This window comes from Elephantulus edwardii, unplaced genomic scaffold (assembly GCF_000299155.1).
Source record: "Elephantulus edwardii isolate Elephantulus edwardi_28Jun2011 unplaced genomic scaffold, EleEdw1.0 scaffold00230, whole genome shotgun sequence".
Taxonomy (NCBI): Eukaryota; Metazoa; Chordata; class Mammalia; order Macroscelidea; family Macroscelididae; genus Elephantulus; species Elephantulus edwardii.
In genome coordinates this window covers 3900332-3916821 of record NW_006399980.1, presented here as the reverse complement: position 1 = coordinate 3916821, position 16490 = coordinate 3900332, and the positions used below count along the sequence as shown (strand labels likewise).

Genomic DNA, 16490 nt, shown 5'->3' with positions numbered 1-16490 from the left:
CGCAGTTTAGGGCTGTTGTACATAGGGTCGCTATGAGTCGCAGGCGACTCGACGGCACATAACAACAACAACAACAACAACAACAACAACACTTCTTGGAGGCAAGGATTCTGGGGCTTCGTCTGACATACTTTGGGCATGTTGCAAGGAGGGACAGGTCCTTGGAGAGGGACATCATGCTGGGGAGGGTGGAGGGACGGCGCAAGAGGGGAAGACCCTCTATGAGATGGATTGATTCAGTGACTGGGGTAATTGGGATGTGTGTGTCAGAGGCAATGCGATTGGCACAGGATAGAGCAGGGTTTAGGGCTGTTGTACATAGGATTGCTATGAGTCGCAAATGACTCGATGGTACATAACAACAACAACAACAACATTTAAGTGTTCAGTTAATATTGTGAAATGATCTGTTCTTATCTTCAATTGTGTCAGTTGTTTATTTTGAGACCCTTTTGTTAGGTGCACATTGTTGTTGTGTGTCATCGAGTTCACTATAATTCATTGCCATCCTATGAACAACATATTGGACCCTTACCGTATCCTGCACCATCTTCATGATCTTCTAATATGTTCAAGTCCATTGTTGCAGTTACTGTGTAAATCTAACCTGTTGAGGATCAGTATATGTAAGGATCAGTGGTAACATGAGGAAGGCCAAGTCTGACTTCCACTTGCTTCATCAAGGGGATCCGCCCGTATCAACAACATCCATAGAACCAAACAAATAGCTATGTGGTCAGACATGCCATCCTCTCTCCTGCTCCTATTTCTAGGAATCATTGAGTCCAATGTTTGTTGCAACTTGACTCACAGACTTTACTCACATTTGTGGGGTTTATTTGAGAAATAGCTTGAAAGACTAGGAGAGGCAAAAGAATATCATGCAATACAAGTCCAGGTTTTGTCCAGGAGTCCTAAGCCAGATCACCAATGTACAATTCCTCAATTAATAAAAGTCCAGATTCAGTTCAGTAGCACAAATGCACTTCTAGATTCCTCAATCATCCAGCAAACTTTATCTCAGAGGAATTACAAATCAGTTTTTCCTACAATCATCCAGGAAGCAAAACTTTTAACTGTGGCTCCATCTCCAGGATCCCTCTGGTTATAACTTGTCTCTTCCCAGTCTTTCCACAGCAGTGCCACGGTCTCATCACCCTCTCTCCACCACCATCTTTCACAGTGTGGAAAACACTGTCTTGTATTGGTCCCACAGCTGTTGATGATTTGCAATACCATATGTCCACAGTTAAGGTAGCTGAAGACCGTACCAACAACCCAGGGCTAATACAATAGATAGAAAAGCCAGTTTTCAAGGTTTATGACTAGAGGAACTTTCTGTATTTTTCTAAGTTTCCATTTTCCCCAGAGTGATGTCTTTTTCCAAGGACTAGCACCTCCTGCCAACAGGCCCAAGTATTGTGAGACAAAGTTTCACTGTTTTTGCTTCTAAGAAGGGTACAGTTGTACTTCCTCCAGGATAGATTTGTTAGGATTTTTTTAGCAGTCCATGGGATATTCCGGTACTCTTCTCCAACATCACCACTCAAAGATTCTTCTGTCATCCTTATAAATTTTCCAACTTACATATTCAAATGAAGAAATTGAAAACATCATGGCTTGGATCAGGTGCTCTTAAGTATTTAAACTGACTCCTTTGCTCTTTGGCATTTTAAAGAGGTTCTTGATATCATATATGTTTATAAATGCTGTATCTTCTTGCTGAATATACCCTTCTAATAATGACATGTAGCGTCCCTCTTTGTATCTTGTAATAATTTAAGGTCTATTTTTTTCTCTGAAAATAATATAAGTATTCCATGTCTTTGTTATCATTGGCACGGACTATCTTTTCTTATTTTTAAACTCTTTGTATCTTTCAAAATAAAGTAAGTAGACAGAAAATAGGTGAACCTTTTTGTCACAAATTGTGTTTTTCATACATTATGTGTCACTTAACATAGATTTGTATTACTTGTCTTTTAAGACTTCTCTCTTTCATATACATCATGTGTGAAACACATACCTTTGCATTGACAGTGCAATTCCTTACCACTAAGCGACCATGTGTGTGTGTGTGTGTATAATTACAAACTGTAGACAAAAATTCTCATCACTGGTCCAGTTGGCAGCAATATGATAGATAGAGATTGAGGTTGTTAGGAATTACGGCTTGCTTAGCTCCACAATTAACACTCTTAACATCAGCAGTCAGGAAATCAAAACACGAATTGCACTGGTAAAATCTGCTGGCAGGTGCATCTCAAGATTGCTTAAAAGCAATGATGCCAGTCTAGAAACTAAGTTGTGTCTAATCCAGGCCATGGTCTTCATAATTACTTGTTATACTTCAGAGAGCTGGACAGTGACTCAGGATGACAGAAGAACCGATGCTTTTAAGTTGCTGTTCTGGAGAAAAGTCTTACACATATCATAAACCACCAAGAAAACAAATAGGTCTGTCTCGGAGAGGGTGAAACCAAGTCTTTCCTTGGAGGCTAGGATTTTGAAGCTTTGGGCACATGGCCAAGAGAGACTGGTCCTTAGAGAACAACATCATACTTGGAAGGTTGGAGGGACAGTGCAGGAGAGGAAGACTCCAGATGAGATGGATTGATACAGTAACTAGGGCAATGGGGATTGATGTGTCAGATTAGTGAGACTGGCTCACACAGGGAAGGGTTCAGAGCTTCTGTACATAGGGTCACTGTAGGTCACAGGCAACTCAATGGCATGTAACAACACCAACAACAAAGTATTATATTGGTTGTTTTTTTATTTGAGCCTCTTGTTTAAAGTAAAAAAGACCTTGTGGAGGGCCTTTGTATTGAAAAGTTGGTTGTTATATTTTGGAGCAGCATTCTTCTAAGTCTTATAGCACTCTTCTTTTAATTTACTGTATTGAGGTAACCTGGGGCTTCTGGGATGCTGAACCTTGTACCACTGGTATGTCAAATGCTCTAATAGTTACCCATGGGGACAGTGTTTAGCGGAGCTCCCAGATTAAGATAGGTTTGAAAGCAGGAGTGGCATCCACTTCCTAAACAACATGCCTCTGGAAACTCTGTGAATTTTGAGAAATGATGATTATTATAGAAAGGCTTCAGGTCTTTTGCTCACAGGGTCACTATGAGTCATGCTTGACTCAATGACAATTAACAACAACAAGAAGTACAATAATACTTTTTTTAAACATTATCTAGTTCTTTTGATCTCAAGATTGTGAAGGTTGAGATTTGCATGGTCCACTAGTCCTTTGGACAAATTATTTCTGTGCATTTTTAATCATCTTTGTTCTAGAAGGGAGAGACCAATAGTCAGCAAGGGTTGGGGTTTTGGTTTGGTTTTAAAAATTTTTCTTGTTGTATACTGTTGAATCTGATCTGACTGACACAGGAGGAGATTGCCCTTTCTTCTCTGGTGGAGCATCTGGTGGATTTGAACAGTGTGCCTCCAGGATTGCAATGCAGCTTCTTGCCACTAGGCCACCAGATCTCCCATTAATACATTTTTTTTTGTCATTAAAAAAAAATTATCATTAATTTCAATGAAAATTTACAGAGACTTTGGATTTCCATTCATTCCTTGTTGCACTTTTCTCCTCTCCCAATCCCCCCCCCCCCAGTACATACCCTCTTGGAAAAGTAAAAGAAAAATTCTTTCATTGTTTTACAGTTCCTCCCCCGAGGTCCACTCCACTATGCAGGCTTCACTCTGGACTCCTGTCATGACAAAAATACCTAACCACATATCCCTTTTAAACAGTTTTCTCCCTCATCTGTTTCAATGCAGTATACATTACTGAACCCATCTTTCTCAGTCTCCCCCCAACCCCAAGGTCAGTCCTATTTTACAACAGTGGCACCAGTATTTGTCCTTTTGTCACTGAGATACTTGACTCAGCATAATGTCCTCCAGGGTCACCCATTTGGAATAATATTGCATGAGTTCCTTGTTTTTTAATGCAGTGTACTATTCCATTGTGTGAATATACCACAGCTTCTCTATCCATTCGTTTGTTGATGGGCACTTAGGTTGTTTCCAACTCCTTGCTATTGTGAACAAAGCTGTGATAAACATGGGTGTGCATATATCTGCTTGGATGTCAGTTATGTTCTCTTTGGGGCACATTCCCAGTAGTGGAATTGCTGGGTCAAATAGTGTCTCTATTTTGAGAAAGCACCGCCTTCCACAGTGGTTGCACCACCATTAATACTTTTTTATTATCTAGATAGTTACTTTTACCAGTTGTTGGTTTTGTGGTTTTTTTTTTTTTTTGGTTTTGTGGGTTTTTTTTCCATTTTATGACTTTGAGTTTCTGTCTAGTGTCTTTTTTGTGGAATCCCTGCTTTTAAATAAAATTTTTATTTTATACTAGTTTTACATACAAAGTTCATATATGTAATTTTTCACACCAGATCTTTCCTGTTTCCTTCACCCACACCCCCACCTATCAAATTGTTCAACCCTATGATGAACCACCACCACCTACCCACCCAGCCTCACCCCTCTGCTCTCACCCTTCCCTCCTTGCATCTTCATACATGTTCTACAATAATGGTCTTATAAAAAAAATAATAATCTTACACAATATTTGTCCTTATGAGATTCCGTTCACTTAGCATAATGCTCTCCAGTCCCTCTCAAGTTAGATGGTGTTTTACAAAATCATTGCTCCTGCGTACTATTCCATCATGTGAATGTACCATAATTTCTCAATACATTTGACTGTGGTTGGACATTTGGGATTTTTCTATGTTCTTGCGATGGTGAGTAACACTGCTATGAATGTTGTGTACAAGTCTCCATTTGTGCCATAGTTCTCATTTTTCTTGTGGTATATTCCAAGCAGTGAAATAGCTGGGTCATATGGAATTTTATGCTCAGCTTTCTGAGGATACACCAAACTGCTTTCCACAGTGGTTGTACCATTTTATAATCCCACCAACAGTGTCAAAGAGTTATCCTCTCCAACGTTTATTACTTGTTGTCCTGTTAAGCTTTACTACTGCTACTGGTGTGAGGTGGTATCTCATTGTCGTTTTGATTTGCATCTCTGTTATTGCCAGTGGTTTTGCGCATATCTTCATGTGTCTGTTGGCCACCTGCATATCTTCCTCTGTGAAAATTCTTTGCATGTCTTTTGCCCATTTTATAGTTATGTTATCTGTCTTTTACTTGTGGAGTTCCTGTAGGATTCTTTTGATATGAAAATCTTGTCAGAGATGGTATTGCCAAAAGTTTTTTTACCCTTCAGTAGGTATTTTTTTCTCTCACTGTTGGAAAAATTTTTTGACGTGCACAGGGATTTAATCTTTAGAAGTTTCATTTCATCAATTTTAACCTCTCTAGATTGAGCATTTCTGGCTATGTTTGGCAGTCTCTTTATACCATCGACTAGACTATCTACACTTAATCCCAGTTTGTCTCTGATGAACATTACGGTTTTAGGCTTTACTCCCAGGTCTCTGATCCACTTTGAGTTTATTTTTGTGTACGGTGTGAGATGTGGATCCTGTTTCAGCTTTCTGTAGTTAGAAGCCCAGTTTTGACAGCACCATTTGTTGAAGAGGTTGTCTTTCTCCATTTAATAGATTTTATTTCCTTGTCAAATATCAGTTGACCATAGATAGCTGGGTCTATTTCTGGGTTCTCAATTCTGTTCCATTGGTCTATGTGCCTGTCATTGCACCAGTACCACGCTGTTTTGGTTACTGCTGCTGTGTAGTTAGTTTGGAGGTCAGAGAGTGCCATGCCTCAAACTTCATTTTTGCTTTTCAGAAGTACCTATTCAGGGTCTCTTTCCTCTCCAAAGAAACTTGACAATTTTCCCTTCGATCTCCTTGAAAAACAAATTTGATATCTGTATTGGAATTGTCTTGAACATGTCGATTGCCTATAGGTTTGACATTTTCACAATATTGAATCTTCCTATCCATGAACAGGGCACATTTTTTTCCATTTATTTTGGTCTCGTTCCAATTTTTAATAGATTGCCTGCTATCTGAAAGATTGGAAGTTTGATTCCATCCAGAGGTAGTTGGAAAGAATCACGTGGTAATATACTTCAGATAAAACCTTAAGGAGCACAGCTCTAATCTGGCACTCATGGGATCATCAGGAATCAGAACTGACTCAGTGGAAACAGGTCTTTTTGTTTCAGCCTGTCGGGCTCCCTTTTGCATTTCTTGTTAGGCAGATCTACCAGTAGGTAGATCTTAGCTTTGGCTACAGGGAATATATTAATTTCCTATCATTCTTAAAAGCTGATTTTGTTAGATGTAGAAATCATGGATGAGTGTTCATCTATATTTTTGTTTTCTCTTTCTTCCTTTTCTAATATTTTTGCATAGGTCCTTAACTGACTATTTTTTAATGATTTCTTACCATATAACAAAGTGAATCCCTCCTGGACTAGCAGTTTGTAACTAGCAAAGAGAGACTAGGATCTTGTTGTAGGCTAGCAGGAATACAATACAGAAAAAGAAGCTTCATAGTGTTGCTTTTTTAACACAGGTTTGAGTCGAAGATTGGATTCTGTTAGCCTTGATTTTCTTGAATTTTGTAGTTGTCATTTTTTTCATAATGAGTTGTTTTACATTTTACTTGGCTTTACTGTCAGATTATGTCTAGTTAGTGGTATTTATTCATATGCTACTCACTTTTAGCAAACAAAGTTGTGTCATCTGCATAACACAAGTTGTTGGTGAGTTTCCCCCCAATCTATAGGCCACATTTCTCTTCCTTAAGTCCAGCTTTGCAAATTATTTGCTCAGCATACAGATTGAATAGGTATGGAGAAAGAATACAAACCTGATGCACACTCTTCCTGATTTTAAACCATGAAGTGTTCCCTTGCTCAGTTTGGACAACAGCTTTTTGGTCTAGGTGTAACTTCCATATGAGTACAATTTAGTGTTCCGAGAGTCCCATTTTTCTCAAGGTTAAACATTGTTTGTTATACTCCACACAGTCAATAAAACACTATAGATATTCTTTTGGTATTCTTTGCTTTCAGGAAGGATCCATTTAACATCAGCAATGATATCCCTGATCCCATGACCTCTTCTTAAGCCAGCTTGAACTTCTGGCAGTTCCTTGTCAATGTACTACTCTGGCTGTTTTGAATCATCTTCAACAACATTTTGCTTGCATGAGATGTTAGTAATGTTGTTCAATAATTTCCACATTTTGCTGGAACAATTTTCCTGGGAATGGGAACAAATGTGGATCTCTTCCAGTCAGTTGGCCAGGTATTGGTCCTCCAAGTTTTTTGGCCTAAACGGGTGAGCATATTCAGGGCCGCATCAGTTAGTTGAAACATGTTAGTTGGCATTCCATCAATTCGTGGAACCATATTTTTAACTAATGCTTTCAATGCAGCTTGAACTTCATCTTTCATTATCATTGGCTCTTGTTCAAATGTGACTTGTTGAAATTTTTCTGTGTCAACCAATTTCTTTTCTTAGTACAATGATTCTGTGTACTCCTTCTGTCTTCTTTTGATGTCCTGAACCATTAAAGAGTGTGCGCATACTATCTCTCAGTATTGCAATTTGAGGCTTGAATTAGTTTTTCAGTTCTTTCCATGAGAAATGTCGAGTGAGTTCTTCCCTTTCTATTCTCTGGCTCTAGCTCTCTGCATGTTTTGTTATAATATTTTGCTTATTGTGTTCTGTAGAGTTGGAATTGAACCATAGCTGGCCCTCTGGCAGGTTTTCAGAAGCATTTAACTGCATGGAAGGAGGTTGCTCATTTTTTTCCCATGGAGCGGCTGGTGGACTCACACCATGTGCCTTCAGGATTCCAGTGCAACTTCTTGCCGCATAAAAGATATAAAATGCTTACTACAGAAGATCAAGGACTATACAGCCTTTGGTATTGATTATATCTCAACATCAAGAAGACGAAGGTTCTCACCACAGGGCCGAAGGTTCTCACCACAGGGCCAACAGTTAACAATATGATAGATGGAGAAAGAATAAAAACTGTCAATGATTTCATCTTGCTTGCATCAACAATCAACACCTTTGGTACTGGCAGTCAAGAAATCAGTATACATATTGCATTAGGCAGGTCTACTGCTAGGGACTTCTCTAAAGTGCTGAAGAGCAATGATATCAGTTTGAAGCTCAGGTTCACCTAGATCAGGCCATGGTCTTCTCAGTCACCTCCTATGCATCAGAGAGCTGGAAAATGAATAAGGATAACAGACGAATTAATGCCTTTGAGTTGTAGTTTGGTGTAGAAGTCCACTGAATGGACATCTAAAAGAACAAATATCCAGGGGAGCTCTGGTGGCCTAGTGGCAAGGAGCTGCAACTACAATCCCAGAGGCGCACGGTTCGAATCCACCAGATGCTCTGCCGGGGAAGGAGGGGCAGTCTCCTCCTGTACCAATCAGATCTGATTTGACGGTACACTCACACAGAAATAATAAAATTAAAAAAAAATTAAAAATAGAACAAATATCCATGTCTTAGAGAAGATGCAGCCAGAGTACTCCTTGGAGGCAAGGATGATGAATCTTCATCTTTGATACTTTGGGCTTGTAGGTAGGCGAGGCTACTCCTTGGAAAAAGACATCATGCTTGGAAAGATGGAGGGTCAGTGAAGGAGAGGAAGACCCCCAGTGGGAAGGACTGTCATGGTGACTTCTGCAGTGGGTTCGAGTGTGTTGAAGATGGTGAGGATGGCACAGGAAAGGGCAGAGTTCATAGGGCCACTATGATTCATACTTGACTTGATGACACCTAACAATAGGTCACCAATTTTGGAGAACTTTATTCTGCCAGCTTTGCAACCCCAGATGATCTTTCAGTGTCTTCCTGTATTCCTGTTTTACCTTCACTACACTTGGCAGTCCTATTTCATATATGTGGGTAGAGGTCATAGATTCCTTAGTTTCATCAAAGATGAGCTTACATTTCTCTTTCTCTTCTTTTGGTTTGATTGTGCTTTCTGACGGGTGAATGGAGCATTGTGGTAGTCTGTCAGTTATAATTTGGAAGTCATTATATAATGTTCCTTAAACATTTATACTGTTTTACATTTATGTTTTTCTTGTACTAACATCTATTTTAGATTGTGACTAATCATACTAATTTGATCTTATAAAAACACTATGCTTTTTTTTTTAAATAACAGCAACTGAGACATGAAAATCTTGTAAATCTGTTAGAAGTGTGTAAGAAGAAAAAACGATGGTACCTAGTTTTTGAATTTGTTGACCACACAGTTCTCGATGACTTGGAACTCTTTCCAAATGGACTAGACTATCAAATAGTCAGAAAGTACTTGTATCAGATTATTAATGGAATTGGATTTTGCCACAGTCATAATGTAAGTATTTGGTTTAAATAATTATTTTGTTAATCATTAACTTTCAAGAAAACTAGTCAATTTGTTTATGAGACACTTGCATCAATTAAATTTAAGCAATACAGTGAAAATGTTATTTTACTATTATCAGTCTCCACATGTCAAAGTATGTGCATTTCCTACCCTCTAACATATTACTTTGGAAGCAGGAGTGGCATCCACTTCCATAATAGCTTGCCTCTGGAAACCCTATGAATCTGGAGAGAGGATGAAAGGCACCCAAGCGTCGAGAACTCTCCTTCATAGGGTCGCTATGAGTCGCCTGCGACTCGACGGCACTTAAAAACAACAACAACATATTACTATGTTAATACATAGTATTATGTTAATATTACATTATTATATATTATAATATTATATTAATACATAGTATTTTAATACATGATTAAAAAATAAAAGAATGACAGAACTCAAATACCCAACATCTAGATTCTATGCTTAACACTTTGCTATGTTTGCTTTGTCACTATTAACTTTTTCCATAAATCCATCTGTTTATCTGTATTATATTATATTAAAAGACTTTAACCGTAAGTGCTTCAGCCATGCGTATATTAACTAGCGCTTAATATTAGTTTACTTTTGAAAACTAACATTTGCTTTAATGAAATGCACACATTTTTTTTCAGAATTTATTTTGTTTTTTTTTGTTCTTGAGAAAAATAGGTCCTGGCAACTTTGTTATGATACAGGCTCATAAAATCTATTTTGATAAACCTCACTTAAAGATTATGTCTGTCTTGTCTGGCCCAACTCACATTAGCCAAGGTCAGGGTACTGAATACAAATTTAATAAATTAGAAAGGGTTGATTGTCACAAGGCTAGAATATCAGATGGTATATCATTCTTGTAGAACAGCACATGCAATCTCTGTAGTATGTAACTCAACTCAGCTCTACTCATTGCCATTGATTTAGAGGCTATACATTGCATGAGATAAGACTGTCCATCTTTCTCCTGAAAAATTGTGGATTTGAACAGCCAGAAAGGCACTGTCTTTGAGTTAGCAATGCAACTACCTATTGACTATGCCACCATGGCTTCTATAGAATAAGGGAAAGGATAATAGTAATAAAGCTGAGTGGGTTGGGAATAAACCAATATGAGAATTAAATGCTTAATGGCATGACCGTAAGAGGGACTTAATAGTGTTTCTCAGCAAAGATGATTTCTTGCTGGTGGACCTGTAAACCTTGACGTTATCTTACTGAACTCAGCTGCATTCTTTCATGAAATCGGAGGGTGGGTTTGAAGCCTCATCCTTTTGGTGAGCAGTTGAGCATTTGACCCTTTACCCACAAGGGGTCCTTTCAAATGAAATACCTGATTCTTGATTTCATATCATCTGTATCTTTCTTTTCCATTCTTCTGAGGCCCATTCTGCTTTAATTATTTAGTTGCTCCACTGTTTTGCTCCTTCCTGTTGTCCCTGTTTGAGTTTATTTTTGGTCAACATTTTCTCTCAACAAGAATAGTGATTATGACACTCCTATGACACAAGCTCACACTTCCCAGGTTGACCTTGGATTCATATCCTTTCTCTATAATTCCCATTCAAGAGAAAAAGTACTCCCCACACTTCTGATCTGTTTATTTATGTCCTCACTCTCTTGGTCTCCTCATTCACTAGGATTATTCTTTCTTTCTGCATTTATCCAGCTCATGCTTACAATTAGAGCTTATGTCCACCTTAGAGCTTGCTCCTTTAATAAAAACTTTCCTTCAGCTTTCAGAGATAACTTTTCTCTCCTAACGTTGAGCTCAGTCATTAACAAGACCATTCATCTCTATTAATAAATTACATGTATTATTTATAATTATAAATTACTAACACAACTAAAAAAATTAGTATAGTATTTCATTTAAATCCTCAATTGTTTAAATACAATTTAAAGCATAAATGTTCTTTCTTGTCCAGCTAAGTTCCAGGCCCTTTAAACTCAGGAACTTTTGCTTTTTTTTTTTTGCACTTTTGATTTGTAGTCTTTATAAAACAAACAAAAAAATGCCTTATACATATCAGTACTCAAAATGTAACTATTTTTGCTTAATTTGATGGCTCAACATATGTCAGATTATGCTTTTTTTCCTTAGATCATACACAGAGATATAAAACCAGAGAATATATTAGTTTCCCAGTCTGGTGTTGTCAAGTTATGTGATTTTGGATTTGCCCGTACCTTGGCTGCTCCTGGGGAGGTTTATACTGATTATGTGGCAACCCGGTGGTACAGAGCTCCAGAACTGTTGGTTGGTGATGTCAAGTATGGCAAGTAAGTGGCAAATAAGAGATCAGTAATGGGGCAGGGCATAAACTCCCTTTTCTTGGTAATGTAGGATATGTTTCTAATATAATAAAGGATCCCTGTAAAATTGAAAGGAAGGCTGGAGTTGGAGGCAGTTTCTAAAGTGAATTATAATAATTTTTTTGCTTTTCCTTTAAACATTATTGTAAAAATGTTAAAGTAAATGGGAAAAAACCCCCACACCCAAGGTCTATTTTTTATAGTGGTATGGAAAAATAAACCTTTAAAGAGAGATAAACAGATTAAAAAATAAGTAGATAAGATATAGACAGATAAGATTGACATTGTTAGGGATTTCATTTTGTTTGGATCAACAGTCAACATCCTTGGAAGCAGCAGTCAGGAATTCAAATGACTGACCGTGTTGGGTAAATCTACAAAAGACCTCTCTTAAGTGTCCAAAAGCAGAGATGGCACTTTGCACCTGATCCCAAGTCATGATAGTTTCAATCACCTCATGTGCATGGATAAGCTTGGTAAGGAATAATGAAGACTAAGAATTGATGCTTTTGAATTACAATATTGATTAAGACTATTGAATGAATTAGGGACAAGAGGAGAAGGAACAAATTTGTCCTGGAAAAAGTGCAGGCAGAATACTCCTTAGAACTGAGTATGATGAGACTTCATACTTTGGACAGACCAGTTCCTGCATAAGGACATTATGCATGGTAGAGTAGAATACCAATGAAAAGAGGAAGGCGCTTAGAAAAGATAGGCTGACACAGTGGCTCTAACAATGGGCTTAACTATTCCAGTGGTTGTGAGGATGGTACAGGACTGAACTGTGCTTTCTTTTAAATAGGTCAGAGTCATAACTGATTTGATCACACTTAACAACAGCAAAGAGCTGTTAACATTGGCTCAGTGAGCCTGACGTTGTTGGAATGTTGTTGTTGTTACATATGGTTGAGTTGGAACTCACTCATAGTTGACTCAACAGCGGGTTTTCAGATCCAGGCTAGTTGCACAGGAGGCAGTTGTTCATCTTTCTCTTGTGTAGCAAATGGTGGATTCGAATCACATGCATTTGGGCTGGCAGTGCAGCTACTTACCACTAAGCCATCAGAGCTCCCTTTATTGAAATGTTGTTATTGTTTTGTGCCATTGAGTTGACTACAACTCACAGTAACCTTGCCTTGTCCTGACCCAGCCTCACTGCCTCTGACACATCTGTGCCATTGCCACAGTCACTGTGTCAATCCATCTCATCTAGGATCTTCCTCTCCTGCTCTAACCCTCTGTGCTTCCAACCATGATGTCCTTCTCCAAGATCTGGTCTCTCCTGGCAACATGCTCAAAATTTGTGAGATTGGTCTTCAAAAATCCTTGCCTCCAGGCAAGGATTCACCCTCTCCAGGGCAGACATGGCAGTCCATGGTATATGTTCAGTATTCCTTTTTAGTACCACAACTCAAAGGCATCAATTCTTCTTCTGTCTTCCTTAATCATTGTTCAACTTTCAGATACACAGAAAACAGTTGAGAAGACCATGGCCTGGATCAGGCACACCTTAGTCACTAGACTACCATCATTGCTCTTTAGTACTCTGGAGAGGTCCTTGACAGCAGTGAAATTGACTAGGGTGGAACTAGAACATAATTGAGTAAACAAAAATTAAAAATACAAATAGTTTTAAACCTTTTAAATAATTGTTTTAAGTAATGGCTTTTTAAAACCATAATTAAGTCTTCAGTATTGCATATGCAACTTTTTCTGGTTTTGATTGTAGTATTTTAAAATATTTTCTACAATTTCTTTGTTTTTAGAGTAGAGCAAGCATTATTTCATATTGTCTTGATTACTTTGAATTCTGATTTTGGTTTTGTAACTAAGATAAGCCAAAGTATTTGTCTCTGTGCTAAATGACTCAATGTATTCTTTGGAGTCCTTGTAACTGATTTGTAAACATAGTTTACAAATTTTAGATTCCCCTATTACTGTATATTTTACCAACAATCACCACCCTTTTTAGTATGCTTTTTTAGCTTACCATGACCTAAGAATGACCGACATTGCTAGAATTATATGTAAACAAACAGTGAATAGGCTCTGAAAAAAAAGCCCAAGAGGATTATTTCTAGAATAAAGTACATATGATAACAACCCTTTTGCTTTTTTCTCTCTTGTGTCACATGACTGAAGTTTCTGGAAATTTGACTTTTGTAAAATTGGGAGTTAATACTCATGTTTATAATAAAAAACATTTTTATGGGTAATTTCAGACACACAAATACTGCTTTCAATAGCAAGAATACAAAACAGTAACATGCAAAAGGGAATTTAGTTCCAGCTATTTTCACTAAGTAAGCATATCAGAATAGCAATGATACTCTATACCATGATGTTTTCCTTTCAGAGCTGTTGATGTGTGGGCCATTGGTTGTTTGGTAACTGAAATGCTTATGGGAGAACCCCTGTTTCCTGGAGATTCTGATATTGACCAGCTATATCATATCATGACATGTTTAGGTAAGAATATACATCTGCATTTTAAAGTTCAAAGATTTTCCTGTTTTTGTCATTTTCCTTTTTGTGTGTCTGTTGATTTTAAGAAACTGTCGTTATATTAAAGCATACACATGCTTGAAGTGCAGACAAAGAGTAAATAGGAAAATCTCATCAGTTTGTGTATGTGTGTTTGTTTTGGTAAGGTGCCACTGAGTCCTCTGTGTGACTCATAGCGACCCTATGCAGGTCTGAACTTAGCCCTGTCCTGCTCTGTCTTTGTGATCTCAATGTTCTTGAGATCATTGTTATATATACTGTGTCAGTTCATCTTGTTAGGGGTTTTCCTTTCTTTCTGTGGCCCTCCACTCTTTCCAGCATGATATATTTTCCCAAGGACTAGCCCCTCCTGACATCATGCCAAAAATGTGGGAAATGAAGCTTTTCTAAGAAACAGACTGTTTGCAACATCTCCAAGACCAACCTTTTTTTTATTTTGGCAGTCCGTGGAATGTTCAGTACTCTTCTCCAACTCGAAGGCATTGATTCGTCTTCTGTCATCTTATTCATTTGTTCAACTTTCACATGCATTGCAAGTGGCTTGGATCAGGAACACCTTAATCTTTAAATTGACATTCTGACTCTTTAGCACTTTGGAGAGATCCTTGACAACAGATTCTCGCAGTACAACATGTCTTTTGGTATCCTGGATTTTGAGTGTGTGTGTGTGTGTAAAGTCATTGCTATTGAGTCAGAGCTGACCTTCCTGTGTGTTTCCAAAGCTACAAATTATGCAGGAGAAAACTGCCTGTTTTTCATCAGAGAGTCCTGGCTTTTGGATTAGCAGTACAATTCCCTATGGATTATATACAAAAGCATGTTCTTATGTGCCGTCCAATCTCCTGTAACTGATAGCGACCGTATGTACAGCAGCTCTGAACCCTGCTCTATCCTGAGCCAATTTCATTGTCTCAGACACACCTACCCCCATAAATCCAGTTACTGAGTCAGTCCTCCTCAAGGGTGTTTCTCTCTTGCCCTGTCCCTCCACCTTTCCAAGCATGATGTTCTTCTCCAAATGACTGGTCCCTTCTGGGAGTGGCAAAATATGAGAGATAGCTTAAAAAATACTATGTTGGTGTTGTTATGTGCCGTTGAGTTGCTTGCAAATCATAGCAATCCTATGTACAACAGCCCTAAGCTCTGCTCTGTCCTGTGCCAATCGTACCATCTCTGACACACCCATCCTGATTACCCCAATCACTGAATCAATCCACCTCATAGGGTGCCTTCCCCTTCTGCACTGTCCCTCCACCCTACCAAGCATGATGTCCCTCTCCAAGGACCTGTCCTTCCTTGCAACATGTCCAAAGTATGTTAGATGGAGCCTCAGAATCCTTGCCTCCAAAGAGTCACCCGGTTGACCCTTTAGAGGATGAATGTTTGTTTTCCTAACAGTCCATGGTACCCTCAGTACTCTTCACCAACACCAAAACTCAAAGGCATCAATTCTCCTTCTATCCTCCTTAGTCATTGTCCAATTCTCTGATGCATAACAAGTGATAGCAAAGACCATGGCCTGTATCAGATGCACCTTAGTCTCCAAAGAGACACCATAGCTCTTCAGTACTTTGGAGAGGTCCCTAACAGCAGACTTTCCCATGGCAATACATCTTCTAATTTCCTGGCTGCTTGTGCCAAGAGTGTTGACTGTGGAGCCAAGCAAACTGAAGCTGTGAACAATCTCAATCTCTTCACCATCCATTCTGATGCTGCCAGCACTTCAGGTCCTCCTCAGTTTCAGCAAGCAGGGTTGTATCATCTGCATAATGCAGATTGTTGATAGATCTTTTGCCAATCCTGATCCCACATTTCTCCTCATAGAGCCCAGCCTCCCGGATAATCTGTTCTGCATACAGGTTGAAAAGGTATGGAGACAGGACACATCCCTGGCATACGCCCTTTCCAATTTTGAACCATGAAGTGTTTCCTTGCTCTCTTCTGACGACTGCCTCTTGGTCCAAGTATAGGTTTCGCATTAGCACGATCAAGTGTTCTGGTATTCCCGTTCTTCTCAGAGTCAGCCACAGTTTGTTATAATCCACACAGTCAAACGCCTTTGCATAGAAACACAGATATACATTCCTCTGGTATTCCCTGTTTTCAGCTAAGATCCATCTAACATTAGCTACAATATCCCTAGTACCATGACCCCTTATAAACCCAACCTGGACTTCTGGCAGTTCTCTGCTGATGTGTTGTTCCAGTAGTTTTTGGGTAATCTTCAGTAGAATCTTGCTTGCATGTGAAATTAATGATATTGTTCTGTAGTTTCCACACTCTGTTGGGTCACC

At 38.7% G+C, this 16490-nt stretch overlaps 1 protein-coding gene across 2 annotated transcripts in view; it reads left to right on the top strand.

The window, feature by feature from the left end:
* Positions 1-16490, top strand: part of CDKL2 (cyclin-dependent kinase-like 2 (CDC2-related kinase)) — a 75408-nt gene that overhangs the window by 6557 nt on the left and 52361 nt on the right. For both annotated transcript variants that reach the window (XM_006898458.1, XM_006898457.1), the window contains exons 2-4: positions 9148-9342; positions 11477-11655; positions 14048-14160. In XM_006898458.1, the coding sequence (XP_006898520.1) occupies positions 9148-9342; positions 11477-11655; positions 14048-14160 (487 nt within the window). The remainder of the gene's footprint in view (positions 1-9147; positions 9343-11476; positions 11656-14047; positions 14161-16490) is intronic.